This window comes from Setaria italica, chromosome IX, assembly GCF_000263155.2.
Source record: "Setaria italica strain Yugu1 chromosome IX, Setaria_italica_v2.0, whole genome shotgun sequence".
In the NCBI taxonomy this organism is placed as follows: Eukaryota; Viridiplantae; Streptophyta; class Magnoliopsida; order Poales; family Poaceae; genus Setaria; species Setaria italica.
In genome coordinates, this window is record NC_028458.1 from 3,787,049 (window position 1) to 3,813,935 (window position 26,887).

The window sequence follows — 26,887 nt, forward strand, 5'->3', positions numbered from 1 at the left end:
TGGGATAGGTTGCAAGTTCATCGCATATGACCAATCATGCATGTCCACGCGCATCTTAAGTAATTCCGGGCACTTGCTGCTGAACTCTATAGCAGTCTTGTCAGTCATTTAGGCTGAATTTCTGATGATTCTGAACTCACAGCGTCCTCAAGCCGATAGTAATGAGCTAAGTTTGGCCTTTTTATTGTGCTCTAGGGTACCAACAATCTTAGCTTCGGCAACAAATCATGGGTTGGTGGCACATTGGCGTGGGAGAGCAAGGCAATTCGGCCCAGGCACGCGAACAAGGTGCTCTGCATGTCGGTCCAGCAGGCGAGCAAGAGCAAGGTTTCCGTTGCGCCGCTCGATTTGGAGAGTGCCAAGGAGCCACCTCTCAACACATACAAGCCGAAGGAGCCCTTCACGGCCACCATTGTCTCGGTGGAGAGGCTTGTAGGTCCCAAGGCTCCAGGGGAGACTTGCCACATCGTCATTGACCATGGTGGCAATGTGCCTTACTGGGAGGGCCAGAGTTACGGTGTGATTCCTCCTGTAAGTTTTCCCTGCTCCCAATCTTTTCCTGTCTGAGGATGCATGTATTAGTTTTCATCATACTTGGTTTCCCCTTGTATTATCAGATAATGAAAAATCAAGTTACCTGTGGATGGTGCAAAATATGCTATACTCTATACATAAAGGCAGGCATACTGATGTTCATTTTGAATCTGTAGAGATTGTTTCAGTATGCCATTCAATATACTGCAGGACTAGGCTAGAAAAAAATATACCCATGAATGAATACATAGCATCTTGTGCAGCAAAATTGCTTTCGATTGATCATATAGTACCAATTGTTTATTCATCTCTTTTATTATCCATCATGTTCTCTCTTCACATTCACAACTCTCTGAACCCTGAGTGCATTTTTATGTGTCAGGGAGAAAACCCGAAAAAGCCTGGAGCCCCGCATAATGTCCGGAGATAACTTTGATGGACGGACAGGAAGCTTGTGCGTCCGCCGTGCAGTTTATTATGATCCTGAAACTGGCAAGGAGGACCCCTCAAAGAATGGAGTCTGCAGTAACTTCCTATGCAATGCAAAACCTGGGGACAAGATTCAGCTGACAGGTAACTTGATTCAGTTGACAGGTAACTTCCTGATGTATGTAAAGGCACTCCTGTGTGTTTACTTGCCTTACTTCTATGAGAGCCTCCTAACCACAATGGTAGTTCTTTAGTTCTTTTGGTTAATGTACTCCGTGAAATTCACCTGGTAGATCATCCATTTCTCAATTATTATATTCTTTATAAGGGTATTAAATATACATTTAGCTAGAGATGAAAATTAAGACATAGCAGGAACAACTCTGCTTCCAATGCATTAAGAAACAGTTGGTCGTTTTCAGTGTCACAGGCTTGCACTTTGCAACATTCTGATATAACCATGTGCAAAAATGCCATTGAAACACTAGTCCCAAGAAAACTTTGACATGTAAAAGCAACCAAGGAGCTAAGATCCTCTGTAAATATGACTATGACGCTGCACTTTATATTTCTGTCTTGTTTTGTCCCATCTTTAGTTAGACTCGCATGGTATCTTTTAAAGACTTCCGATTACCCATATAGTATGCGACAAGTAGAGCATATTTGTCCCTTTCAGAAAAAAATGTTTTCTTTCCTAAGTAGCTCTCAGATATGCCACTACTTGTAAATCTTGCTAGTATAAATTTATAATTGTTCTTTCATATTAGTTTAATGAAGACAGTGGATGTTTTAGCCTCAAAGCGTCTCATACGATTTCATCATGAGTTCAGGTCCCTCTGGCAAAATAATGCTTCTACCTGAGGAGGATCCAAACGCAACCCACATCATGATTGCTACTGGTACCGGTGTGGCACCATTCCGTGGGTACCTGCGCCGCATGTTCATGGAAGATGTCCCAAACTACAGATTTGGTGGCCTGGCTTGGCTTTTCCTTGGCGTTGCTAATTCAGACAGCCTTCTCTATGACGAAGAGTTCACAAGCTATCTTAAGCAGTATCCAGACAATTTCAGGTTAGAATAACCTCATCCATCTTGCAATCTCATTTCATGTACTCATGCTACCCTTGTCCACAACTGTGCTTCGTTGTTGACTTTAGGTGCTTTTCAGTTTGCATAACCGTACAACCTTATTGCGATTTGAGAGTGCAGCATTGCTGAAGTACTTATATTTTATACCTGTAGGTATGACAAAGCCCTCAGCAGGGAGCAGACGAACAGGAGCGGTGGCAAGATGTACGTCCAGGACAAGATTGAGGAGTACAGCGATGAGATTTTCAAGCTTCTGGACAATGGTGCGCACATCTACTTCTGCGGTTTGAAGGGGATGATGCCTGGGATTCAGGACACCCTCAAGAAGGTGGCGGAGCAGAGAGGGGAGAGCTGGGAGCAGAAGCTGTCGCAGCTGAAAAAGAACAAGCAATGGCACGTCGAGGTTTACTAGGGTCTGATATTTGCAGGTGTTATGATTGTTTTGCTGCGAGCCAATGCCAAGAAGAGACACAGATGCATGACTGAAATCGAACGATGGATTATTCTTGCCGGTGGTGTAAAATTATAAAAGTTTTCTTGGCGATGGTGGAAACCAATAAAATCACCCTTGTAACTCATAAGCTTCCGCGTCACGTGATGCACGGAATGGAGCATGTAACTTTCAGCCGTCCCTTCAAAATTGCAGTGCAGTGCTTTGCTTCAATTTCCTGATTTCCATCTCACAGAGGTCTCTGTCCAGGTCGTATGCATACGAAACCTGATGACTGAATTGTTTAAAGCATGGCTCTTGGAGCAGCCAGCGTTGCCTCTCTGGCCCCATTTTATCTCCAGTCAGTCACTTTCTAAATGCTTTGCATTACTGTTCTTATCAAATAGAAAAAAAAAGGGTACATGAATCAAGGAAAAAAGCCATTGCATTGCTGGTGTTGGATGCTTGCCCCTTGTGCCCATTCACCGGCCACTTTTGTATTGTCAACTGACAAGCGGCGATCTGCATTCAGATCATGGCATCCTCCCTCTGTGTCACGTTCCTTTTCTTCAGGAAATATTTTTTTTGCTTGTTCTAATCTGGAATCAGTTACATACATGATACATCTTCACCTAACCCCATCACCTCTCCTACTACATTAATGTCGATAATGTCCCATCGCATCTGAAGGTCCAACACAAAAACCAAAAACCATGTCACCCAGGCACAGGATGAGATCAGCAATTCAGCACCTCTCCAACCTGTAACGGCTTCCCCGTCATCCTCGCATCGCAGGGCCAGTCCACAACCTACCTCCTCGTGGCAGCCGACCTCGATCGAACGGTCCCCGACGCGCACGGCCCGCCTGCCGCCACGGCGCTGACGGCGTACGATCGCAGCCTGTCTTGCCGGGGCCGGTTACGGCGGGGCCCCGCCGCCGACGTCCTCACGGCCCCGCGCTGCCTGTGGCCGCTCGCGACTCCACGCCGCCGGGGGGAGCCAGTGGCCGCGGCCCTCTCCGCTGCCGCCACGCCCGCCCGTTCGCCGCCTCCCCCAACTACTCCCTCCTCCCTCCCTGCCTTGACCCACCCGGCCGCCGCCCCGCTGCTGATCACACGCGCGCGCGCAACGGCTAACGTGGGTACACTCCTGGCGCAGTGGCGCGTCCCTGTCGCGGGCATTACTGCTCTGACCCCGCTTCACTCCCTTCCTTCCCCGTCGCTGTCGCCGCCCCCGGTCTCCCACTCGGCGCCTCCTCCGCCTCTTATCCTCTACAGCCTTGTCTCTTGCGACCCGTAGGCACTTGGCAGTTACCACCTGCTGCCCTGGCTGTAGTGGAGACCCGCAGAGGTGCGTGCCGGCGGCGAGCGACGGCGGACCCGGCGGAGCAGCCATGGAGGCGGTCCAGCCGGTAAGCAATCCGATCCGGTTCCGACTCTCTTCTCTTCTACCACGCGCGCGTTAATTCTCGTAACTGCGCGTTCCTGCGTGTTATCTCTTTCGTTTGGTTCGGTCCAATTCATTGGGTGTTCATTCTCATCCTGACTCGATTGTTTAGTCCGTTGCTGGTATGCGTTAAAAGTTAGAACATGATCCTAGTGCTTTCCGGGTTTGTGTGCGTTGATTTGCTTGCTTCGACTTGCCCGTTCAATCCAAAGACTTCATCGATAATTTTCTTCTGTTTCTTGTGAAATAGTATAATGTCAAACAACCGTCAATCCGGGTGCTCATGAGAACGGCGTTTCATCAGAAGTAGTTGTTCTTGTTCGCCGGAAACCGTAGTACCTATTTCATCCATCAAAAAGTTCTCGCCGCTCACAAATGGACAGTAACTGCACACTCTGTTTTGGGGTTTCATTTCCAGTGGATTTTGATTTAGAAATATGCCATCTTGTTTTGGTTTTCGAGGCCATCGTTTCATTTCGATCAGATTTTTCATACCTGCGCTGATCCCATGATTTGCGTCGACTTGTGATTGTACATACTTATTCCACGGAATCTCCAGCACTGAAGTCAACACTTATGCCAATCATTCTGATCAAGTTCACACTCTGTTCTGTGCTTCAACGTTGTCAACTGAACTGAAACTCTGAACTCTGAAACCAAACTTGCTGCAGGTACTGAGCGAGAAAACGAACCCGCTGCTCGGCAGATCATCCAGTCCATCCGGCGTCACGCTGCTTCAACCTCACGCCGACAGCGGCGCGGGTTTATACAACGGCGCCTACTCCTTCCTCGACACCACCAGGCCCTGCGCCACGAGATTCAGCAGCGGGTCAGTGACATCCGAGGACTCGCCGTCGCCGGCGCTGACTCCCAGGCTGCTGTCCATCATGTCCACCTCCAGCCCCGACAACTACTCCTCGTACGAATGGCCCGACCGAGCGGCGGCGTCGCGGTCCAATCGTTACCTCTTCGACGCGAACGCGCAGTCTCGGTGCGCCGAGTACCTAGACCTGATGAGGGTGGAGGTCGATGCGCAGCTCGGCAAGCTCAAGGGGGGCGTCACCGGCCTCGAGAGCTATGCCTTGCCGGACAACGGCCGCGTGATCGGCGGTGCGCACCTCGGCATGTCCCTTGACGTCATGCTGATTGAGATAGACGAGAGGTTCAACGCCCTGAAGCTGCTCATGGGTGCCGTGTTCCGACAGGCGAGGGAGATGCTTGGATCGGTCAACGCGTCGGCGTCTGATCTCCAGTGGGAGCATGAGCTGCAACTGGAAGTCTTCAGCGCCACGATCGGGGAGTGTGTCAATGGCCTGCAGGAGGAGCTAGAGAGGAGGCTCTATGAGCAAATTAACATCACAAACACCATGAGCAGGAACTGGAAGGAAGCCATAGCTCAATTTGCCGCGATGCGTGAAGACCTTGGTGCTCTTTGTAAGCTACTGCTGCCTTCAGTACCAGAAGCACATATTTCTAACAGCAAGCATGAAAGTTCAGGCAGTAGGAGTAACAGGTGGAAGTACAATTTCTTTGGAAAGAAAACAAAAGAGGATCGTTCTCCGCGTGCCGAGGATAGTAAGAGTTTCAGGAAGCAAAAATCATTTGGTGCAAAGGATGTCATCTCAGAAAAATCCGACTTTCGCCATCTCAACGGTAGGACTAGAGATGAAGTGATAAGCTATTTTAAGTCTGAGATCAGCAAGCTGAAAAGGATGCACGAATCAGCATTGCAAGAGAAGACAGAAGAACTGTTCAGGTTTAAACGGGAGAAGGGGTCACACTCTCTTAAGAATGACTTGGAGTTTGAACCTTTGAGGAAGAAAATTCCAGAGATCATATCGAGAATGGATCAGATCATTTCCAAGAATATAAAAGTACCTGCGATCTGCATGACTCATGATGAGCTCGATGAAAGATGCAGACTTACAAGCAGAATAGATGCTTTGTACTACGAAAATCAGCATCTCCGAGGATTGCTTGCAGATAAGATGAAAGATGTTAAGGCATTATCATCTCAACTGTCTGAAGCCAGTACAGAACTGTCTCTTCAATTGTCATCGGAAGAAGAGCTCCTGAGACAAATTGACAAAATTAGGCAAGAGTATGAGGAGCTCCGAATTGAAGGAGATGTTAGAGATGAGCTGTACCAAGCTGTTACAAGACAATTGCTTGATGACTCTAAGAACAGCATGGATGGTGCTGCACTGAATTTTAGTGCAAAAATGTCTTCTCTTGAATCTGTAATCTCTGAAAAGGATAAAGAATTGTATTTATACAATGAAGAAAATCACAGGTTAAAGGATAAGTTAGCAGAGCTAGAAAAAGGGTGTTTGACCCAGAATCACCAGGAAGATCCAGAAGTCATCAAACAAGAAAGTACAGAAATTGTTCTGCGTGATATTGAGGTGGAGCCTCGCACATCACCAAGAAGATCAAATGGGCACAATCTGCAGTACGATGAACTTGTGAAACTGAACTCAAGCTTAGAGATTGAATCTGGTGTCCTCAAGGAAATTGACATGAAAAATGTGGATCATAGTAGTAGTCTCACTAAGAAAGAGCAGGAAAAGCAGATGGAGTGCATTTTAGTATCTATTATGAAATTATCAAAAGAATTTGTGGAGATTGAGAAAAAATTATCAGTGGAAAGAACTGAAAACAGGTCGGTTAATCTTCCTTTACACTTTCTTCCCAGGAATTTTTATTTCGTTTTCAAAAACTAGAATCCTATATTACTTTTTTCATTTTCATGGTCGTTTCAGGTCAGAGGATTTGAGTGATCATTGCAGCCACATGGTCAGACAAGCTGTAGTACTAACAAAAATAGGGCTCTGGTATAAACAAATGCTTGAAACAAGACGTTTTGAGCTCCAAAAGGCTGAAGCCAAGGTACTTATAGAATTAATCTTCTGTTTGACTGCAAAAATATGTGATGTATAATAATTATAAGTTCATTGGGCAATAACTCTAAAATATTTCCGATGTGATTCAGGTTGTCATATTGGGCGACAAGATTAATGCACATTTAAGCCTTCTTCAAAAGATATACTTAACTCTGGATCGCTACTCTCCTACATTGCAGCATCATCCTGGTGTAAGTACCGTGCGGCAATGCCATAAAATGCTAATGGTTCTTCTTAATGTCTCTGTCACTTCTGTTTCACCTGATTATTGACTAACGTTCAACTCAAGTATATATGTTAGAATTTTGTTGCCATTCCTGCTAGAAGCTTTGTAATGACCAGTTTATTATACAGAACATCGGAAACATTTAACATGGCTGCCTTGTATGCAGCTGCTAGATGCTTTCCTGAAGACATGCAAGCTTGTTGCAGATTTGAGAAGTAAACACAATGAAGGTGACGCGACATAAATGAGGGCAGCTTGGTGAGATCTCCCTTGGTGACTAATGTTTTGTGTTCCATCAGGAACATATTGTTTGAGAGGGAAATTGGCATGTATTGACGAGTGACGACCACTGGTCACCCGCTGGTTCCTCATGTGCTTAACCATGTGAAACCCCTGCAGTTGCAGATCAAGTGAAGGGATTCTTGTCTAACTGAAGTTTCAGACTTTCAGATCCTGATCTGGCTGTAAATCTTACTAGTTTGAATCAGCAGTTACCTTGCTGAACCTGTGCAATACAAGTACATACATGCGGGCAGATTTCCAGATAACAAGCTTCATGAGGATCATCAAAGAAACCATGAGCGTGGTAGCTTGTTTTTATCTGCAGATGATCGATGGTCAGAAATCTGAAACCACATCTTGTAAAGAAAAATGTCAATGGCAGCGACTGGCCTGCTAATGTACAGATGACATTTGCTTACTCGCTTGTTGGGTAGAGAATAGGGTTACTTGTTTAGTTAGCACTAGCAGCCTAGGTCAGAATGTATTGAAGGATGCTCTGTTAGAGGACCAGGGCACCAGATAGGTCAGATGTAAGCCACATTGTAAGCGGACAGTTTATTCTCCTGTGCTGAGTATCTTTCCTCCATCTAGCTTGATGTTGCTGCTCAATAGTCTACACTAGATATGGACGAATATTCTGCATGTATTGCATGATCCAAATTTTTGACAAATAGTCCTAAAATTTATCCATCTAAACCCCCCCCCCCCCCCCCCCCCCAACCCAACCCAAAACAATCCCCACGTCAAGCTAGCAGTCACCGGCCCAATCACCATTGAGCTGGTATGTCTCCTCAGTTTCCTGACAGTGTCCTTCTGAATGTCCAAACCAACCATAGAGGGCAAGGTAGTCCTTGGATGCCTCAGCAAAACACCAACATGTAAACATTTCAGGTTAAGGGGTCAGAGACAGCAAATAAAAGCTTAGGAAAATAAGGGGATATTTAACTATTTGCCACTTTTACGGAGGGCACTCCTTCATTTGCCAGTTTTACGTTGGCTCCAACATATTTGCCATCACGAAACAAACGACGCTACACATTTGCCACTTTTGTTGATGTGTCGCGCCACGTCCTCCGTCCACCGTGGATGAGGCATGGGAAAAGACCAGCTTGCCCTCCCTTTATCCCTCCGTTAATTCCCCCCGAGCCAGAGCCGACGCCATTTCTCCCCCATTCCCCATTCTTCTTCCTCCCTGCGCTGCTTGTCCTCCCTTCCTTCCGACTCCGCTCGTCGGGCTTCTTGTCGCCTCTACCACGCGCAAGCAATGTCGCAGGTTGGAGCGTCGTCAAGTGGTAGGAGGCCGGTTGCAGATCCCCTTGTCGGTGAGGAGACGGGCTTACCATTGATCCAGTACCCTTTCTGCAATAGGGCATGGGTAATTGAGCGGCGGACGCAGCAAGATTCTGTCAACTACAGTCAGATCTACATAAAATGTCCAAGGAATGAAAGATGTGTGAGTTTGATTTTGGATTTTTGATTTCATGATTTGCATTTGGTTGGCTTCATTTTGTTGACTTGTATAGCACTTGATGTTCAGATTCCAGATAAGTGTGAGTACTATAGGTGGCAAAGGTTTTATTTCAAAGATTTAGTTGATGCCAAGGTGATTCAAGTGTTTCATGGGCAAGGTGATGAACAAGTTGATGAACAAGAAGAGCAATCCATGGTACTTGAGCGTACGGGGAGGGCAGTAGCAAGTGGGAAGTTGTAGAAGGAAGTCATGGAGGCAAAACTGGATAAACTGATGAATGCCTTGGTACTCTTGATTGTGTTGCTTGTAGGATTTATGGGTGCTGTAGTTGGCTACATGTTGAAGTAGTAGGAACATTTGACTTTGTTATCTCTGTTTGAGTCAACAATGTATTGTATCTGTGTGTGATGAATGAACAATCACTTTTGTCTGTTAGGAATGATGTATTTCTACTGATGAAATTGTTGAACTTTTGAACAATCACTTTTGTTGCTTGTAGAATTTCAGTCAACATACAAAAGCATAATTCATGACCAACACACAAAAGTACAGTTCATGGCCAACACACAAAAGTCATACACAGACTTCACCCAAGCAGACACACAGGTTAAACTTTTTTTGGTGTCTTCTTCACTTTGGTCGCCAGCACCTTCCTGGGGGTCATCTTCTTTGCAACCTTGGACACAATGGGTTATGATGATCCTGCTACCACTTTCAATGGTACTGGTTCCAAATAAGGTGTTTCTTCCAAAGCAAGAGCAGGTGGTGTTTTCAAAGCAAGTCTCCTGTGCCAATGCAATATGTTTACTACATATTGTTTTCAATAATATGAATCAAAATGTACTTGTGCTTGAGATAACCAACCTCTTAGTCCTTGATGCTTCAAAATGTACTTGTGCTTCTGCTTGTCTGGCTGCAGCTTCAGCTTGGGCTACTTTTTTAGCTGCTGCAGCTTCAATTGCTTGGGCTTCTTCCCTAGCTGCTGCAGCTCTTGTCCTGGGTGATGTAACTTGGACTGGTTCAGAAGGAGTGTCATTATTGGTCTTCTTTCTTCCTAGCTTGACTGCTGTAAAACAAGATCAGTAGTTAAGTCATGGCAATACTTAATATTAGAGCTCAGTATGTGCACAACATACCTCTTCTTGGTCTCAGTCAGCCCACATCCTACTTCCCTTCCTATGACCCTTTTCACCACAGCCAGTACATATGCACTGCCTAGTAGCCTTACCTGTCCTCTCCAAGCAAGAGGGTATTCTGTTCTTCCTCTGCCTACCAATCCCTCTCTTCTTTCCTAATGGTGAAAAGAGTTTGAAATCCTTGTCAACTTTTGGCCACTGATTCCTGTCAATGGTGTTAAGCCATCCAGCATCATATGCTTGCCTAAACCTTTGCGCAGAATATGCCATGTCCACATACTTCTTATAATCTGGCTGCCTCACAGTAGTTATCACAGCCAATGCATGAGGGCAAGGCTTACTAGTAACCTACCATTCTCTACAGGTACGACTCTACTCATTTAGGTACACCACATGTCTTCTTACTTCCTCATCCTCGTATATCTCAAAGACCTCAGCTTGATCTGGAAGGCTTTTGGTGACTTTTAAGTGCCCTATCCCCTTTGAAGAAGTATTTAGTTGATGAATCACAACAGGAAGAATGACTCCATGCAGAGCTCTAGATATCCTCCTCCTCCTCTCAAACATGACCACACCTTTTCTCTTATAGCATCTACCATACAGTGTAGTGGCAGGTTCTTGAATTTCTTTATCCATGCATTCCATAACTCAGCCAAGTTGTTCAGGATGTAGTCACATTTGATGTCAGGAGAGAACTTAGATCTGGCCCACAGAAGATTACGGTGCTCTTCTAGCCATTCCTACTTCAGGGCTAGCTTCCAAGACTTTAGCCATGAAGTAATTGTGCTTGACAGGTGAGTAAGCTCTAGCAGCAAGCCACATGTTTTCAGCGTAAACATCTCCTATGAACCTCTTCTTCATGTTTTCCATCAAGTGCCTAAAACATTCACTCTGTTCATCCCATGAAAAAACTTGCTTGACAGCAGATTCTAGGCCCTTGCAAGCCAGTCTTGGAACTACCCCAATGGCCTTGCCTAACTGCTCCATGAACCAAATCCAATTGTCTTTGCTCTCTGAGTCAAAGAAACCAAATGCCAATGGAAACATCTAATTGTGACCATCTAAAGCTAAGGCTGCAACATATGACCATTCCACTAACCATTCAAAGCAGTGGAATCTATACTAATATAAGGTTTGCAGCCATACAATAATCCATCTATACTGCCTCTAAAAGCAAAAAAAATCTATTGAAGTGCTGCTTCTCTCCAATTTTAACAATATCTATCTCAACTACACTACCAGATTGCCTCAACTCCACTTCTACCTTAAACTTGTACAACCAATCAAATGAATCATCCTACTTACCAAATAATTTGTTAGCTGCTCTCCGCCAAATAATCATGAACATAAGAAAATGCGGAGTTAGAAACATCCAACTCCTTTGAGGCAAGGACTACACTCAGTGAAGAGGAGGATGATTTACTTACCAAGGAGGGTAATTACCAGGCTCCATTGTTGAGCCCCTACACAAGGGGATGCGCAAGATCCCAGCAGCGGTCGCTCAGATCCGTCACCCGTCGCTTTTCGCACCTAGGGTTAGAAATGGCGTCGGTTCTGGCTCGGGGAGGGGAGAGTTAACGGAGGGATAAGGGGAGGGCAAGCCGGTCTTTTCCCGTGCCTCATCCACAGTGGACGGAGGATGTGGCATGACACATCGACAAAAATGGTAAATGTGTAGCGTTGTGAAATTCACGACGGCAAATATGTAGAAGCTAACGTAAAACTGGCAAATGAACAAATAGTTAAATATCCCGAAAATAAGAGATGCGCAAAGTCTGAAACCAAAGAAAAGCCAAACGGTTCCCGTCTCGGCCCATTGTCTCAAGGCCCATCTAGTATCCAGGAAAGGAGGAGAGAGTGCGTGCGTGCGTGCGTGCGACTGACAGACCAGTGGACGCGAACGGCGGCGACCTCCTGCCCCATCGCCTCGACCATCGCCGCCGGAGGAAGCCTGCCCCGGGCGCCGCCGTATCGACACGGTTCGTCTCTCCCTCTACTTCTATCCCCTCTACGAGCCCGATTCCTGTTCAATTTTCGCGCTCCCTCCCCTCGTCTCTGACACTCGCGACGCTCCAGAATTGAATCGCGCTCTGTTGATGGGCAGCTTGCGTGCTCCGCCGGCGCCGGCGCCGGCGCCTCTTGTTGGGAGCGCTAGGGTTTCATTTGGTTCTGGGCTCCGTTTTGCCGCAGCCAGAGTCCTCAAGCCCAGAGGTGCGCGCTTTTTGGCTTACATCTTTTGCTGTTGCTGCTACAGCAATGCGTTCCTAATGCTTGATTAAGTTCCTTGGGAATGGCGCGTTCCTTCCTGATTTTCAGGGTTGACTACCAGCAGCGCGATGAAGTCGTATAGGTTGTCCGAGCTCAGCGACGCCGAGGTTAGCGGCCTCAAGGCTCGTCCCCGCATTGACTTCTCGTCCATATTTGGCACGGTAAGATGGGATGTGGATTAGTCATGGTATTGAAGTCCAATATTGTTTCATAGCCTGAGAACCATGGGGTTCTGTCTTGTGCAATCAGGTGAATCCGATTGTTGAGGATGTCCGTGTCCGAGGGGATGCTGCGGTTAAGGAGTAAGTGTTGCTGTTATGGTTGGCTTTTTCTTTGATGAATGAAAGACTATGCTTATTTTCTGGGTTTTGTTTGTCCAGTTATACGGAAAAGTTCGACAAGGTCACTCTCGATGATGTTGTTGTGCATGTTAGCGATCTCCCAGATGCAGAGGTAGTTATCCTGTTATCTGCAACTTAGTTCTGCGGTTTCATCAGTACAAGTCATGCACTATATAAAATGTTCAATGTTATTCTCCGTGCATCATGTTGTTTCTTCTCTTTGAACTTCTGGTCCAATGTGATACCTATCTTGCAGTGTTAAACATGTATTTCTAGGATGATGTGATGTATGCTTTTGTTAGTTACCTATTTCCTTCAACTCTAGGCTTTAGCGACTTGCACTAAGAGCTTTTGAATCCTGAGAAATATCAACTGATATTGATAAGTTTGTATTTTTAGTGTAAATGGTGCTTATGTTTATGTTGTTTCTCCTAGTTGCTATATGAACTCGGTTGTCTTACCTACATAAGTACTGTAGCTTGGTCCAGCTGTGAAGGAAGCCTTCGACGTTGCATATGACAATATATATGCCTTCCATGTTGCACAAAAATTACCTGAGAAGACAGTTGAGAATATGAAAGTAAGAGTGGTGTCAATGTTTCCATTTACAATTTTCATCTCTACTATATGCTCTTTGTTAATTATATATGCCCATTTCATGAATATATGAAGGGGGTAAGATGTAAAAGAATAACGAGATGCATTGGTTCTGTTGGGCTGTATGTCCCAGGTGGCACTGCAGTCTTGCCTTCAACTGCATTGATGCTTGCTGTGGTATGCTTGCCTCTGCTCAAATCCTCTCAACTGAACTAATTGTAATGATTCACTGTCTGAAACTTCTTATATGGTTTCTCTTTCTGCCAGCCTGCACAAATTGCTGGATGCAAAACTATTGTTCTTGCCACACCACCTAGTCGCGATGGTAGCATATGCAAGGTACACTTGCAGGACATGAAACTACATCACTACTTTTTCCAGCAATTGTTTGATGGAGAACTAGACAGTAGACACTTTTGTTTCCTGCAGGAGGTTCTTTACTGTGCAAAGAAAGCTGGTGTCACACACATACTGAAAGCTGGAGGAGCTCAGGTAGTAGGAGACTTGAGATTGTCTTGCGCTTCATTATTTAGTTCAGTGATCTTAATGTTGGTTACTTTCAGGCAATCTCAGCTATGGCATGGGGAACTGTGTCATGCCCAAAGGTATTTGAGTACATAAACTTCTTCGTTATATGTTTAAAATCAGTAGTGATTTTTTCTGTCTATATTCTCACCTCTATCTAATTACCTTCTGCTTGTTAAACATCTTGGCTCACCATGTTCTGCATCAGTTATCCATTTGTTTATGCATACATTCTGATGCAAGGGCCACATAACCTTTTGCTAACTGTGTTACTACACCTGCAGGTTGAGAAGATTTTTGGGCCTGGTAACCAGTATGTAACAGCTGCCAAAATGATTCTTCAGGTTTGTTCTGTTCTTTCCATTGTGTAAAATTCAAGCATGATCTGCCTAGCACATCTTTTCTACATGCTACCATTTTTGTCGTTCTGATTCTTGTTTTACTGCAGAACAGTGAAGCTATGGTATCTATAGATATGCCTGCTGGCCCTTCTGAAGTTTTAGTCATTGCTGATAAATATGCAAACCCAGTTCACGTTGCTGCTGATTTGCTATCTCAGGTACTGGTATTCTCTTAATTGTCCTAATCCGATGTGCACTGCTAAATGGTGCAGATGTCATGTTTCTCTTTGAAATACTGAATTTCGTTTTAGGGTGCTAAACCCCCAATTGGCATACCATGTTCATGATGTTTATTGTTACAGTTAGCTGCCTTTTTTTGTGTGTAGGCAGAGCATGGCCCAGATAGTCAGGTTGTTCTAGTTATTGCTGGAGATGGTGTTGATTTGGATGCCATTGAAGCAGAAGTTAGCAAGCAGTGCAACGCTCTTCCAAGAGGTGAATTTGCTTCAAAAGCACTTAGCCACAGTTTCACTGTGTTTGCCAAAGATATGGTTGAGGTAATCTCATTCCTGCTTCCTGCCATGTCTTACACCTGATTCATCTGTGTTGCAAGTGAATCACCATTCTACTGTGACCTAAACGCCCCCAATTCTGACCTTTGTCTGTCCCTTTTTCAGGCCATATCATTCTCAAATTTGTATGCCCCTGAGCATCTGATCATCAATGTAAAGGATGCTGAGCAGTGGGAGGAGCTTGTTGAGAATGCAGGTAGGCATATTTTTTTTCTGCTGCTTTGGTGACATTGATCGTTATCTGTACTCCTCTGGCACCCCCTGTGCACATCAATCTCGATCTAAATATTTAGTTTCCATATGACAGGTTCAGTTTTCTTGGGCCAATGGACCCCAGAGAGCGTGGGGGACTACGCCAGTGGAACAAACCATGTCCTTCCGACCTACGGTTATGCGAGGATGTACAGCGGCGTATCACTGAACTCTTTCCTCAAATACATTACCGTCCAGTCCCTAACGGAGGAAGGGCTGAGGAAGCTGGGCCCGTACGTCGCAAAGATGGCCGAAGTGGAAGGGCTAGAGGCGCACAAGAGAGCTGTTACCCTCCGGCTGCAAGAGGCTGAGGCCACTGTGACCGTCTAGCTACTGCCCTGATCCATTTAGGGCTCAAACTCTACTGGAAATGCCAAATTTTTTTCCCGAGTCCTACGGGAACCGATATGTCTTCCAACCAGGCCCTAGGGTGTTACAAAGAGGTGTTTCAACTGGTATATCAAATAATGCTCATGTCATTCTGATCTGTTTTGCGAATAAACTCGAGCAGAACTTACTGTACCTGTAGTATTCTTTTTATTTCGCAGTTTCTTTTTCACCAATGTTTGGATCGTGCACATGTATGCATTGTGTTTCACTAGCCTGACAATGACGAGCGTGAGCATGATTTTTGAAAAAAAAGAAACAATAGAACGGTGGCATCAGCGAGTTGGTTAGTTTCTTTTGCTGGAACATGCCACCCCATTCCGATTTTGAGTTCTTGATTTGATTAAGCGTTCATATTTTTCTAGATTTATTTTAGAAATTAGGGGTGATGCTCTCAGTATCGTTTTTTTTTTTGGAGACAGATGCTGTCAGTATCGAAGAGAAGTAGCCCTCGGAAGGGAAGTAGCATCAGAAACCTCACAGACCGAGTGTGCGAGCGGCCCAGGCCCATTTCTGCAAGACCGCGCAACACTCGGGTCGCATCAGGCGAGAGAATCCGGGCAGGGCTGGCTCAATCACTCGGTCGCATCGCACAGATTCGGAGCTCAACGGCGACGGCCAAGGCGGCGGGGCAGGCAGGGGAAGCGTCGAGGAGGTGGCGATAGGGTGGAGGCGCCGAGGCGGGAGACTGTGGACCGCTAGCAGGGGGCTGAGCGGCGGCGGGCCGGAGTTGGGTCCTGCAGAAAGCTTCTGCGGACGCAGTCCTAGCGATGGGCGATGCGCAGGCGGCAGGGGAGGGTCCGCGCTGCGTCGGCTGCGGCGGGCGCGTGAAGACGCTCTTCGTGCAGTATTCCCCGGGCAACATCCGCTTGATGAAATGCGTAAGCCACACAGCTCCCCCTGACCTCTCAAGGCGTGTAATCCTTTTGCCGTCTGCGTGTGAGCCGTCCAACTCTGAATTCTATCCCTTTTTTTGTGATTAGGATAACTGCAAGGCTGTTGCTGATCCCTACATCGAGTGCGAATTCATGGTACAGTTATCAATGAACTACGCCTTGCGATTTTGTAGTTTGGGATATGTCAGCTGCACTTCTCGCAGCATGCTTGACTGAAGCTTTGGCATCGCTTGCTCCTTCTGTAGATCATCTTGATTGATCTGATCCTGCACAAGACAAGGGCGTACCGCCATGTTCTGTTTAATAATCTGAGCATGGGATCATCTGTTGACAAGGTATGAGTCTATGCTGTCGGGACAGACTCTGGTTGCTATTTCGCTTTATTGGAAACACTAAAGTGGATTTGGCTCATATGAATATTCACATACTGCCTTTCTTGCAATATCTCGTAGTACTAAAACTCTAAGGACATATATTTTGTACCTTCACTTGACTCAACAATTCTGTACTAAAACAGTTGTTGCTTGTTAGTGAAGATGCCCATTTGTAGAGTAGTTAATGTACGGATGAGGCTAACATGGTTTTGCCAGGAGCGCTCACCTTTCTACATTAATAACTATATACTTTTTCCTTATCTTTTCCAATTCAATTTTATGTGGAGATAATGCAAGCAATGGTGCTATCTCCCTAATGCATTTAACTCAATATTTCCCATGCTGCTTGACAATGTGAAGCTTTGCTTTCAATTTTTTCTGTTGATGTCATTCCTGTTTCACTGACACCACAGCCTTCTGTGGCTTTCTGACCCTTCTGAGAACATCGTACAAGAGCTATTGTTTTCTATTGTTATGAGTTTTAGCTGCACTCTTTTTGGACTCCTTTTATAATCTACTCTCATCTTGCATTGATTTCTGATTTCATTACTCATGATTACATACCTTTCTCTTCAAGAACTTATTTTGTGGGCATGTCATTATGTCTTCTCTTATATGCTTTATCATGTTTTGGTTTGCAGGGAATACTTTACCGATCCACTTTGATCCATATTGCTCTTGACGCATGTATCCATAGTATTTATAAATTTAACTTTGATTTTTGTTATTGTGAATGACCTTCTCAACTTAAACAATCCATAACTATGCAAGTCAGAATATCTTTTTCGAAAGGAAACAGAGCTGATGGGGCTTCTTCCAGGAGCATTTTCTCAACAATTTTCAATTGCATTGAGGTGACTACAGTTGAAAGTATTCAAATATTTTTCCACTTATCAGTGTGTCTAACATTTTGTTGCTCTCCAGGTCATTGGCGATGCATTGTTAGGGAACATCGTATTTATGGTCATGTTATTCCTGGGAGTGCGGTTCATTCTCAAACTATCTTTCGACATTACAAGGTGCAACTAGAATGACAAGTTCTCTATTTCTTGAAAGAATACATCTGTTGCTAGTGCATTCCTTCTGAATGGGTCCTTGAGTGTTCTTGATGTGATTTATGCAACTATTAGAGATTCTGTAACAGACTCATACTTCATCTCTGCTCTAGTTGAATTTTATAGAATTTCTTATTTCATTTGTGATTTACTTTGCTTTTCCATGAAACTTATTTGTAACTAAAGATTTGTCATAACTCACAGGTATAGAGAGGTTCTGTTCGCTGTCATCATTTCAAGCTACTTCAAGTTGTTTCTTTTCACAATGATGGTATACAAGATTTTTGTGTATCAAGGATTTCTCTTTTAACCTGTCAATTTTTTTCTTTCTAAATTGATTGTAAATATTTGCAGGTTTGGGAGTTTCCATCATCTGTTATATTAATTGTTGAAATGTTTGTTCTCTCATCAAATGTTGTAGCCCTAAGAGGTAAACACTGCACATTTTCCCCACAAATAATCGCCACCTTGGCCACCACATCGTTGAGTTATTTTGAAATGCTTTTTAGTGGTGGGATGCATACACATCAATTACAGTCTTGGTAAGTACTGCACGTTTTTCCCATATAATAAATTGAAACATTTCTATATGGGCATATATATGTATATGGTGGATAGCATAGATAATTATGTTAGGGTTCTGTGTTGCATCAACCGACACATTATCATAGTTTTTCTATGAATCCTGCCATTTTCCTGCACAAAGATATATCCCATGGTTGGATCAAAAGGGCCTTTCGCTAATCAAGATCTCTAGTGATGGGATCAGACAGATGTCCCCAGTTCTGCATCGAATGGTCAAGTCTATGTCATCGCCATTATATCCTATATAATTGATTGATCGATCTAGGCCTCACCCTCAACGTCTACAACTTCACGCCTTCTACAGTTTTCTGAAGTGATACCCATCAAGGCAGAGCCCCTGAACCGTGTTGCATCAAGTTTTTGGCTCACTGGCTGTGCACCTGCACAAATATTTAGTATGATGCATATATATCAGAGTCTTCTGGGATTGTTGGTTTGCTCCCAGCTTTCAGCACTTGGTCTATTGCTGGTTTTGGTTTTACTGAAATTACCACAGCTTTGTTTCCGTTTTCTTTTGGTAGAAGTTATGTTCCTTTAGCAATCCTGTTAAATGTTGTCAGAACTGACTGTGCCGTTTCTTTGCAGTCGTTTCGCAGTTTCCAAAAGCCCACTGTTTTGGGGCCTGCTTCATGGCGCATGCAGCAAAATTCTTGACCGAGAGATGGATCCTCGGGACGCCAGGAGCCTAAAGTCATCCAGACCATCCTTGAACTCCAAGCACTGCCCTATTCAATTGACGGACTGGTACTCCAATCCGCCCCGCTTCTTCTAGCTCGAGTTGCAGCTCGGTACGTGGACATCTAGGCATACTGTGCCACGATGATGAGCTTAGGCTTTTAGCTAATCATTTTGGACGAACGCATTGACTATGTTGCCCACCACCCTGTTAGTAGTTGTGGTCTTCTGGACCATGCTACAACTGCACGGCCTCTTGGCATTGTGCAGCACTGCACCGGTTGTTGATCAATCTCTTCCATGTGTACTTGCCCCCAAAGACGTATATGGCATCTTACTTCTTGTTAGCCTCTGAGGTGTGTGGTGTGGCTGGTCCTGGGTCCCTTTCCCCTACTAACGGCCTAGGTGGCCTCTGCGTCTCCTGTTGATGGAACCACGCGGCAAAGAATGGGCCTATTTCCATTGTGTTTCGCATGGCAGCGTTTTGCTGGCTGTAGCTGCCATCTGTCCTTAATTCAGTGGTGTGGTGCCTACTGTGTTATCACACTTGTGATATCGCCATGCCTTAGTCGCCGTGCACCGACAATGGTGGCTCTCTGTGTTTGTGATGAACCATACAGCATGCGATTGCTTGCCATGAAGTGTTGCGGTGATGGGTTACTGGAATTCTGCCCACCTGCCACACCTCTGTCCCACTTCTCTTAGCATTTTATTCTGTGAGGCTGACGCATGATTTCCTGACGATAGTGACTGTATCAGCGTGATCTCACAGTTGTGTGTCAATGTACGGAACTGCCGATCACTTTACTCGAAAGCTTAGTCCAATGATCGCGGTTGTGTGCCATATGTACCGATCAGTTTACCCAAAAACTTAAGTCTAATGGTCAGTTTGATAGTACTTTTTTTGTTTTTGGCGAGCAATTCGGTTATTGTTTAACAGTACACCCCTCCTTTACTCCCCATGCTTCCGCCTGTCGCCGCCACGGAATGCTTCTCGTCACTCACTCCTAAATCAAATCCCACACTTTTTGCCTCCTAATCCAAGCCTTTTCATTTAATTAGTAGCACGATCAAGCGAGGGTCATTCTTAATTAATGGCCCATGCTCCTTTCTTTTGTTTCGCCGGTCTCCCAGTTCATGATGTGGCCGAGATGATGATCAGGTTGGCAGGGGACAGCGCCCGCTTAATGAAGCTGATTAGGACGCGCTTTTGGACGTAATCCGCGCGTGGAAAGCCCGATCATTGCCGGGCCAATTCTTGCTGTTGCGCGTCGTGATCATCGCGGGCAGCACCACTTCATTGACAAGTGGAGTACGTGCGCACTTGTTTGATTGTTTCTACTTAGATAGCAACTACACCTCCTTTCCATTTGTCCTAAATTGATGTGGTTGAGTGCTCCAGTCTCTCATGGGGCCTCCACCTAGACATGCTCATCGGCCATCACGCGTATAAAATTAAATATTGGCGATGTTTTTATTTTATAATATTTGAAATTGGAAATGTGAAAACCTTACTAGTGTTTACTTTGTCTGAAAGTTTCTTAATAGGATTATACTACGGAGCACAGCAGAAAATTAGCAGGTTTTATGTCGGAAAACGACACTCTTTCTGGGTGTCCGGAGGTTGTGTTTACTCACAGTTGGTGGGACAATGGATACTTGACCAGACTGAAATGATGACACGCAGCTGATTGAATGAACGATCGGTATATTTCTTCAGGAGGATGGAGAAGAAACCCCAACCGCACCAACCGTTTCCCAAACGATCAAAACAACTGCAGTTTTGGCAGTGTACAGCTCAATTATCAATCACATCCTTTTTTTTTAATTTTGCTCGGAAGTACATGTACATGCACTCCTCAGCTAGGATCGAGTTGCAACGAGTGGTCATGACTCATGAGTCAGGCTCAATCATAACAGAGACATGGAAAAGATTAGCCCGAAACTTTCTCAAAAGTTTTTTTGTACACACTACCCTCAGAGGCCAGAGGGACTTTGTAGTGGTGTCACCTTCAATCACGTATACGTTGCAGCACGAAGTGGTGCGCCACAATACTTTGCTGGCCTTGACATGGCTCAAGGCTTTTTCTCTAGAGAGTAGAGACTCTGACTTTTCACAAGGCAAAACAGGCTCTGCCTACTGTCACATGTCCTATAATACAACAAAGAGCTAAATCGTTTTATTTATCAGCTTTGTCCATATAACAAGAAAAAACATTCACTGGTCATGACATTAATTCTTAATTTGCTCCTTGTCAGCTATCAAGTTACATGATCAACGGCCATTAATCCGTGCACCAACCTAACTTGAGAGGATTTTTAGTTTCGTCGTTCATGATTGCACCACAATAAACAAAATCTCAGGAGAAAAAGCTTGTCCTAGGGGTGTTTGGATGTTTAGTCCGGATTAAAATTCATGTCACATCGAATATTCAGAGGCTAATTAGGAGGACTAAACATGAGCTAATTATAAAACTGATTACACAGACGGAGGCTAATTCGCGAGATGAATCTATTAAGCTTAATTAATCCATCATTAGCATATGTTTACTGTAGCATCACATTATCAAATTATGGACTAATTAGGCTTAATAGATTCGTCTCACAAATTAACCTTCATCTGTGCAATTATTTTGTAATTAGTTTATATTTAATACTCATAATTAGTATTTAAATATTTGATGTGATAGGAATTTTAGGAGTTATAAAGAACCAAACAACCCCTAGTCATGTAGATTGTAGAATGTAGAGGGCATCATGGAACCTACTTTTCGGGGGCCACTAGCCCACTACTACTGTAGCTTCGTCAAGAACCAATTGGACTTGTACATGCATACACATCAAGCTATTGGACTAATCATCATTTAATAGTAGGTATAGTCCTAGTCGGTATCACACATAATTAAGGTACATAATTAATCAAATACAATTATTTCATTTTCTTTTGAACCTAACAATTATTTCATTTGCAAAGAAAATTTATTGATATTTTTAAAATTCTAGATGTCATGAGTAGCACAAATCCCGTGTAATTTAGCCCAGGTGTTGCCCTTCATTTCGCGCCCACCCCTCCCTCCGCTGCTGCCGCCCGGTGCTGCCACGGCCGGCCGGCGCTCCGCCCCGTGTCGCCACCCTCACGACCATCGCTGGTCGCCAAAGTCGGAGAAGAAGAAGCTTGGATTCAACTTTTTTTGAAAAAATGTTGCTGCAACTTTTTTCGAAAAATGTTGGATTTAATTTTTTCTAAATAAATGTTGGCTCAACTTTTTTTCAAATAAATGTTGGCTCAACTTTTTCGAAGAAACGATGATTAAACTTTTTTGAAAAAATGTTGTTAACATTTTTTATCCAATATTTTTTCAGTGAGCCATCATCAAATGGGAGGGTCGGGGCAGAAGATGAGGAAGAAAAAGATAAGGCTAAGATGGATCTCGGTGAATTGGAAGTTTCAACTCCTGTCTATCTTCCACCAGATAGATAGGAGCTCACGACCAGACTAGGAAAAAAAAAGATAGGTGTATATAGTAGGCAAAGCTGCTACTGGTCGCAATGTGCAATCGAACGTGTCGATGAGATCACCAGCTGATAGTGGAGGCAAGTGAAAATTGGCTCCACTACACTGCCTGCGTAGGCGAATAAATAGTGGGGATATATATATATAAAAGTTGCCAGATAAACAAATAATCGGGGGTATCGCGCGCGCAGATGTCGCAGTTTGGGATGGGAGAATCTACGACGAGACGGCAACGTACGTACTGTCCCGTCTCCCTCCCACTCGCGATCAGGACGCGGATGCGGAGATGCCTCGTCGCTTCACGTACTGTTGATAAAAAGGAAATGAGAGAGCATGGACGATGGATTGCAAATGGCTGTCTGGCTAGCGGTGAGTGAGAGCGCAGGGTCAGGTCACGTACGTTCTGGATGCCGATCCGGCCGGGCGGCCTTCGCCTTCTTCTTCATAGGATACCGGGCGGGCGGGCCCGGACAGCGCGGCGTGGGCGCATGTTGTCACATTGACACGACGCCCATGGAGATGGAGCTACATGAGTCGATGGAGCTTACTACTACTAGTGGGCACCACCGCCACCACCTCCGTGCGTGTACAGATCGGCCGTACGGCGGCCGGCCGGGGCATCCGAGCGCTTGCGGGGACCCGCCGCGCCGGCACCTAGTTCCTAGTACGGCACGATGCGAGGGGGTGGACGGTGGCGCGCGCGCGCGGCGGCCGCCGACGCGCCCGTATCAGACGGCGCCCTGGCCGCGCAGGCGCAGCGCTGTCCCCGCCGCGCCCGGCACGCACCCCGCCCCCGTACGTACCAGCGCCAGGCCGCCAGGCGCCAGCGGGCGTCCCCCACCACCCCGCGCCAGCGCGCCTCGCGATCCCATCTCGCCTCCACCGATCTCCCCGCGTACAGAACGCAGCAGCGGGCGAGCCAGCAACCGCTTGCACTCTACGGCGGCACGGTACGGCGCGGCGCGAGGGGATCGCAGAGCGTGGTTCGGAGCGGACGAATCTGCCGCTAGGTACCCGGACCCCCACCGCACGGGTGGTTCTGGTACGCGCACACGGCACAAAAATGTTCGCTCAACCAGAGTACCCTGCCGTGGGCCGGCGCCCGGCGATCGGCCGCTGTCGGCAGAGCCTGCGCACCAGAACCACTTGGCTGGCTGGCGCCCGGCCTGACGGGCTCAACGACTCGCCATCATCTTCACCCCCGAGTCCTCCGCGTCCGTGCACGCTCGTCGCAGCGGCGTAACTCCTCTTGTCTCGCGCCGGCGGACGCGACACGAACCGCACTTCCATACGTACGCAATCGAGTTACTGCACCCACACTGTTCGCTGCTCTTCACTCCACGGGGAAAGGCCGTCTGCCCATCCATCAATTCGCCTGCACTGTCATCTACTCATCTCCATAACTAGGCGGCAGTAATCCGTGGATTCACAGTAGCAGTAAAACGAGCCGCACGCACCACGCAGCGCTAATTACCGTGGTAGCCGTCTCGCGCCACGCCGGGTCAACGCCACGAACCCACGCCTCGCTCGTTCGCGCCCCCACCTCCCCACTATAAAACCTGCTCTTCACCCGTGCTAGCAACTGCTCAGGCGCCGAGTGCTCTCCACGCACGCACGACACCCCGCGAGACCTTGCCAGCGGCGGCGAGTGCGCGGCGTGGGGAACGAGATGGATGCCGCGAGGGCGGACCCGGCGGCGGGCCTGGACGTGGACAAGCTCACCTACGAGATCTTCTCCATCCTCGAGAGCAAGTTCCTCTTCGGCTACGACGACCCCAAGCTCTTCTCCGCGGGGGCCTCGCCGCAGCAGCCGGGGGCCGGTTCGGGGAAGGCGACGCCGCTGCGGGCGCTGGCGCCGCAGCAGAGCAAGGGCAAGGTGTGCATCCTGTCGATCGACGGCGGCGGGCGGGCCGCCGACGGGCTGCTCGCCGGCGCGGCGCTCGTCAGGCTGGAGGCCTCGCTGCGGCGGCGGACCGGGGACGACGGCGCCAGGCTGGCCGACTTCTTCGACGTCGCAGCGGGGTCCGGAGCCGGGGGCGTGCTCGCGGCCATGCTGGTCGCGCGGGGGCCCGAGGGGCGCCCGCTCTTCTCGGCGGAGGACGCGCTCGCGTTCCTGCTGCGGAGCCTCCGACGGGGATGGTCAGACGGTGGCGGGGGCGGGGGCGGCCTGCGCGCGCTGTTCCGCCGCCCGGGCGCCGCCGCGTTCCGCAAGCTGTTCGGGGACCTCACGCTGCGCGACACGGTGCGGCCGGTGCTGGTCCCATGCTACGACCTCGCCACGGGCGGCCCGTTCCTCTTCTCGCGCGCCGACGCCGTCGAGACCCGCGCCTACGACTTCCGCCTCCGCGACGTCTGCGCCGCGACGTGCGCGGGGTCGGGCGGGTCCGCGGCGGCGGTGGAGGCGCGGTCGTGCGACGGGTCCACCCGCATCGCGGCGGTCGGCGGTGGCGTCGCGCTCGGCAACCCCACGGCGGCCGCCATCACGCACGTGCTCAACAACAAGCGCGAGTTCCCGCTCGCCGCGGGCGTCGAGGACCTGCTCGTCGTCTCCATCGGCAGCGGCGAGGCCGAGCCCCGGGGCGCCGCCTCCACGTCCGAGATCGTCAGGATCGCCGCCGAGGGCGTCGCCGACATGGTAAGTACGGTACCACACACACACACGTGAATCACGCCCGCACCAGCCTTCTTGGTGGTCCATCCTTTGCATTGCATCTTGTTCTTTGTGCTCCCTCTTGCTAACGCCTCCAACTTTCTCACCTGACGCATGCCAGGTGGATCAGGCCGTGGCCATGGCGTTCGGACATAATAGGACAAGCAACTACATCCGCATTCAGGTCAGTCTCGCGTTACCATCGCCTTTTTACCTTGCTCGTCGTCGTTGGAGACTTCGCGAGCCTTGGACGCGACGCGATGCGACGAACGATTCACTAACCTTCGCCGGTGATGTCTGCGCATGCAGGCGACGGGGACGCCGCGGGCGAGCCGTGGCGGTGCGGCGAAGGGCGGGTGCGGCGTGGCGGAGGAGATGCTGGCGCAGAAGAACGTGGAGTCGGTGCTGTTCCGCGGGAAGAAGGTGGCCGAGCAGACCAACGCCGAGAAGCTGGAGCGGTTCGCGCACGAGCTCGTCAAGGAGCGAGACCGCCGCCGGACCAGCCCGGTCTCGCCCACCATCGTCAAGCAGCAGCCCTCGACGCCGGCGGCGGCGCCGCCGGCGTCGTACTCGAACCTGGTCAGCCACATGCTCACCAGCATCATGTAGACGACCACCACCAGCACAGCAAGGCCAAGTGAAATGTGCTGCATGTATTAGTCTCCTAGCATTTTTTTTTCTTTCTCCCCAGCTCTTTTCCTGCAGCCTGCCGATTTTTGTAAATGGTTTGACCACAAGGGAAAAAATGGCGCGTGATCTGCAGGGTCATCCTGTATCTTGAGAATGCCTGCACAGCTTGTGAGTCTAATGAGCAGAGCTGTGACTGAACAAACAGACCCCGGATCTGAAGAATAATAGATCACAAAGCAGCTGTTAATCAGGAGTAACTGTCTCTGATATGGGATGTCTTTAGCTTGAAGGCAAGGTAAAAATTGCAATGATAGCTGTTGCAAAGCATGGTGGATGTTCTCATGAAGCATCATGTTACCAAGAAGTACAGGGAACTCACATGTTCACCCAGGAGCCTGGAATACGCCGTACCCCGTCGAACATTTTCGCTGCCTGCGGACTGCGGCATGCCGGCACCGGACTTGTTGCTTATTGTGCCTGCCGTTTCGGAACTCGGGAACAATAGTGCTTCCAATCGTTCCAGCTTTCAGATACACTGTTCCCTGCAGCTTTGCTCGGAGTTCACACCTGTTCCGAGTCCCAAGTGCTTCAGAACATGCAGAATTCAACAGAAACCAAGTGGTACCAACAGAGACATTTGCATCTTCTTATGCTCACACTGTAACGTTCTAGGTGAAGAGAAACCAAGATTTGTATCGAGTTTAGAACTCAGATGAACTACTACGTACGCGTGAAGCAAAAAAGTCCATGATCACATGCATGAGTACGTGACGGCAATTAAGCACCAAAAACGGACAGGCGAGACAGGGTCTGAGGCAGGCTGGGTTCAGCTCTGCAGCGAGATGCATTCTTTAACAAGAATCCTAAGCCGCGCGTGTTGACGCGAAGGTGATGGTGCTCTCGAGTCTGATCCAGCAGAATAAGTGGCGCCCCTCATGCGACGTGACCCCGCCGACGCCGCTACGTGGAGGCGTCAACGAGCGCTGGGCTGGGCATCGGCTGCGGGCTGGCTCAAGGTGTCAGTGTTTGTTTCCTCTGTAACTTTTTAGCTGCTAGTAATTTTTAGGGTCAGCCAAGTTAGAGTGAATGCCACCACACAGTCACTCTATCCACAAAATCCATTAGAGGCACCCCCTCTGAAGTCTGAACACATGAAAACACGACTTAGATGATCTCAACAGGGAAGAATGCATGTTGTTTTGTTCCTGTACTACATGTCAATGCATCTTCCGAGGAACCGAATAAATCTTTTTGTTTTTTTGAGTGGAAAATCTTTTTG

The 26,887-nt window shown here is 47.5% G+C and overlaps 5 protein-coding genes across 9 annotated transcripts; all 5 read left to right on the top strand.

The window, feature by feature from the left end:
• Positions 1-195: 195 nt before the first annotated feature.
• Positions 196-2,721, top strand: LOC101769183 (ferredoxin--NADP reductase, root isozyme, chloroplastic-like; the record flags this gene model as incomplete). The annotated part of the gene is given in 5 exon segments (XM_012843168.3): positions 196-531; positions 917-954; positions 956-1,107; positions 1,794-2,034; positions 2,206-2,721. Coding segments are annotated over 5 exon segments (1,026 nt in total), but the record flags the coding sequence as incomplete, so codon positions are not given.
• Positions 2,722-3,688: 967 nt separating this feature from the next.
• LOC101768241 (WPP domain-associated protein) lies at positions 3,689-7,935 on the top strand. Of its 2 annotated transcripts, XM_004981466.4 has the most exons (6): positions 3,689-3,893; positions 4,600-6,590; positions 6,691-6,817; positions 6,921-7,022; positions 7,224-7,315; positions 7,457-7,935. In XM_004981466.4, exons 1-5 carry the CDS (start codon positions 3,876-3,878, stop codon positions 7,299-7,301), a joined length of 2,316 nt encoding a protein of 771 aa, XP_004981523.1. In that variant the 5' UTR covers positions 3,689-3,875; the 3' UTR covers positions 7,302-7,315; positions 7,457-7,935. The 2 variants fall into 2 exon arrangements, with proteins under 2 accessions (XP_004981523.1, XP_004981522.1); XM_004981465.4 differs by having other exon boundaries at positions 3,691-3,893; positions 7,224-7,935.
• Positions 7,936-11,777: 3,842 nt separating this feature from the next.
• Positions 11,778-15,401, top strand: LOC101767832 (histidinol dehydrogenase, chloroplastic). 2 transcript variants are annotated; one of them, XM_004981463.4, is made up of 15 exons: positions 11,778-11,925; positions 12,023-12,157; positions 12,263-12,375; positions 12,464-12,516; positions 12,595-12,667; positions 13,034-13,135; positions 13,228-13,329; positions 13,420-13,491; positions 13,582-13,644; positions 13,716-13,757; positions 13,962-14,021; positions 14,126-14,236; positions 14,405-14,575; positions 14,696-14,786; positions 14,898-15,401. In XM_004981463.4, the coding sequence occupies exons 2-15, from the start codon at positions 12,043-12,045 to the stop codon at positions 15,170-15,172; spliced, it is 1,443 nt and encodes a 480-aa protein (XP_004981520.1). In that variant the 5' UTR covers positions 11,778-11,925; positions 12,023-12,042; the 3' UTR covers positions 15,173-15,401. The 2 variants fall into 2 exon arrangements, with proteins under 2 accessions (XP_004981520.1, XP_012698591.1); XM_012843137.3 differs by having other exon boundaries at positions 11,793-11,925; positions 12,051-12,157.
• Positions 15,402-15,760: 359 nt separating this feature from the next.
• LOC101766612 (protein arv1 homolog) lies at positions 15,761-19,164 on the top strand. Of its 3 annotated transcripts, none has more exons than XM_004981459.2 (9): positions 15,763-16,110; positions 16,213-16,260; positions 16,371-16,460; positions 17,141-17,186; positions 17,271-17,353; positions 17,424-17,518; positions 17,759-17,825; positions 17,909-18,096; positions 18,725-19,164. In XM_004981459.2, exons 1-9 carry the CDS (start codon positions 16,000-16,002, stop codon positions 18,909-18,911), a joined length of 915 nt encoding a protein of 304 aa, XP_004981516.1. In that variant the 5' UTR covers positions 15,763-15,999; the 3' UTR covers positions 18,912-19,164. The 3 variants fall into 3 exon arrangements, with proteins under 3 accessions (XP_014661220.1, XP_004981516.1, XP_004981518.1); XM_004981461.2 differs by having other exon boundaries at positions 15,765-16,110; positions 17,909-17,984; XM_014805734.2 differs by having other exon boundaries at positions 15,761-16,110; positions 17,909-18,868.
• Positions 19,165-23,921: 4,757 nt separating this feature from the next.
• LOC101766204 (patatin-like protein 3) lies at positions 23,922-25,735 on the top strand. The gene is made up of 3 exons (XM_004981458.4): positions 23,922-24,963; positions 25,100-25,162; positions 25,288-25,735. The coding sequence occupies exons 1-3, from the start codon at positions 23,998-24,000 to the stop codon at positions 25,585-25,587; spliced, it is 1,329 nt and encodes a 442-aa protein (XP_004981515.1). The 5' UTR covers positions 23,922-23,997; the 3' UTR covers positions 25,588-25,735.
• The last annotated feature ends 1,152 nt before the right edge of the window (positions 25,736-26,887 follow it).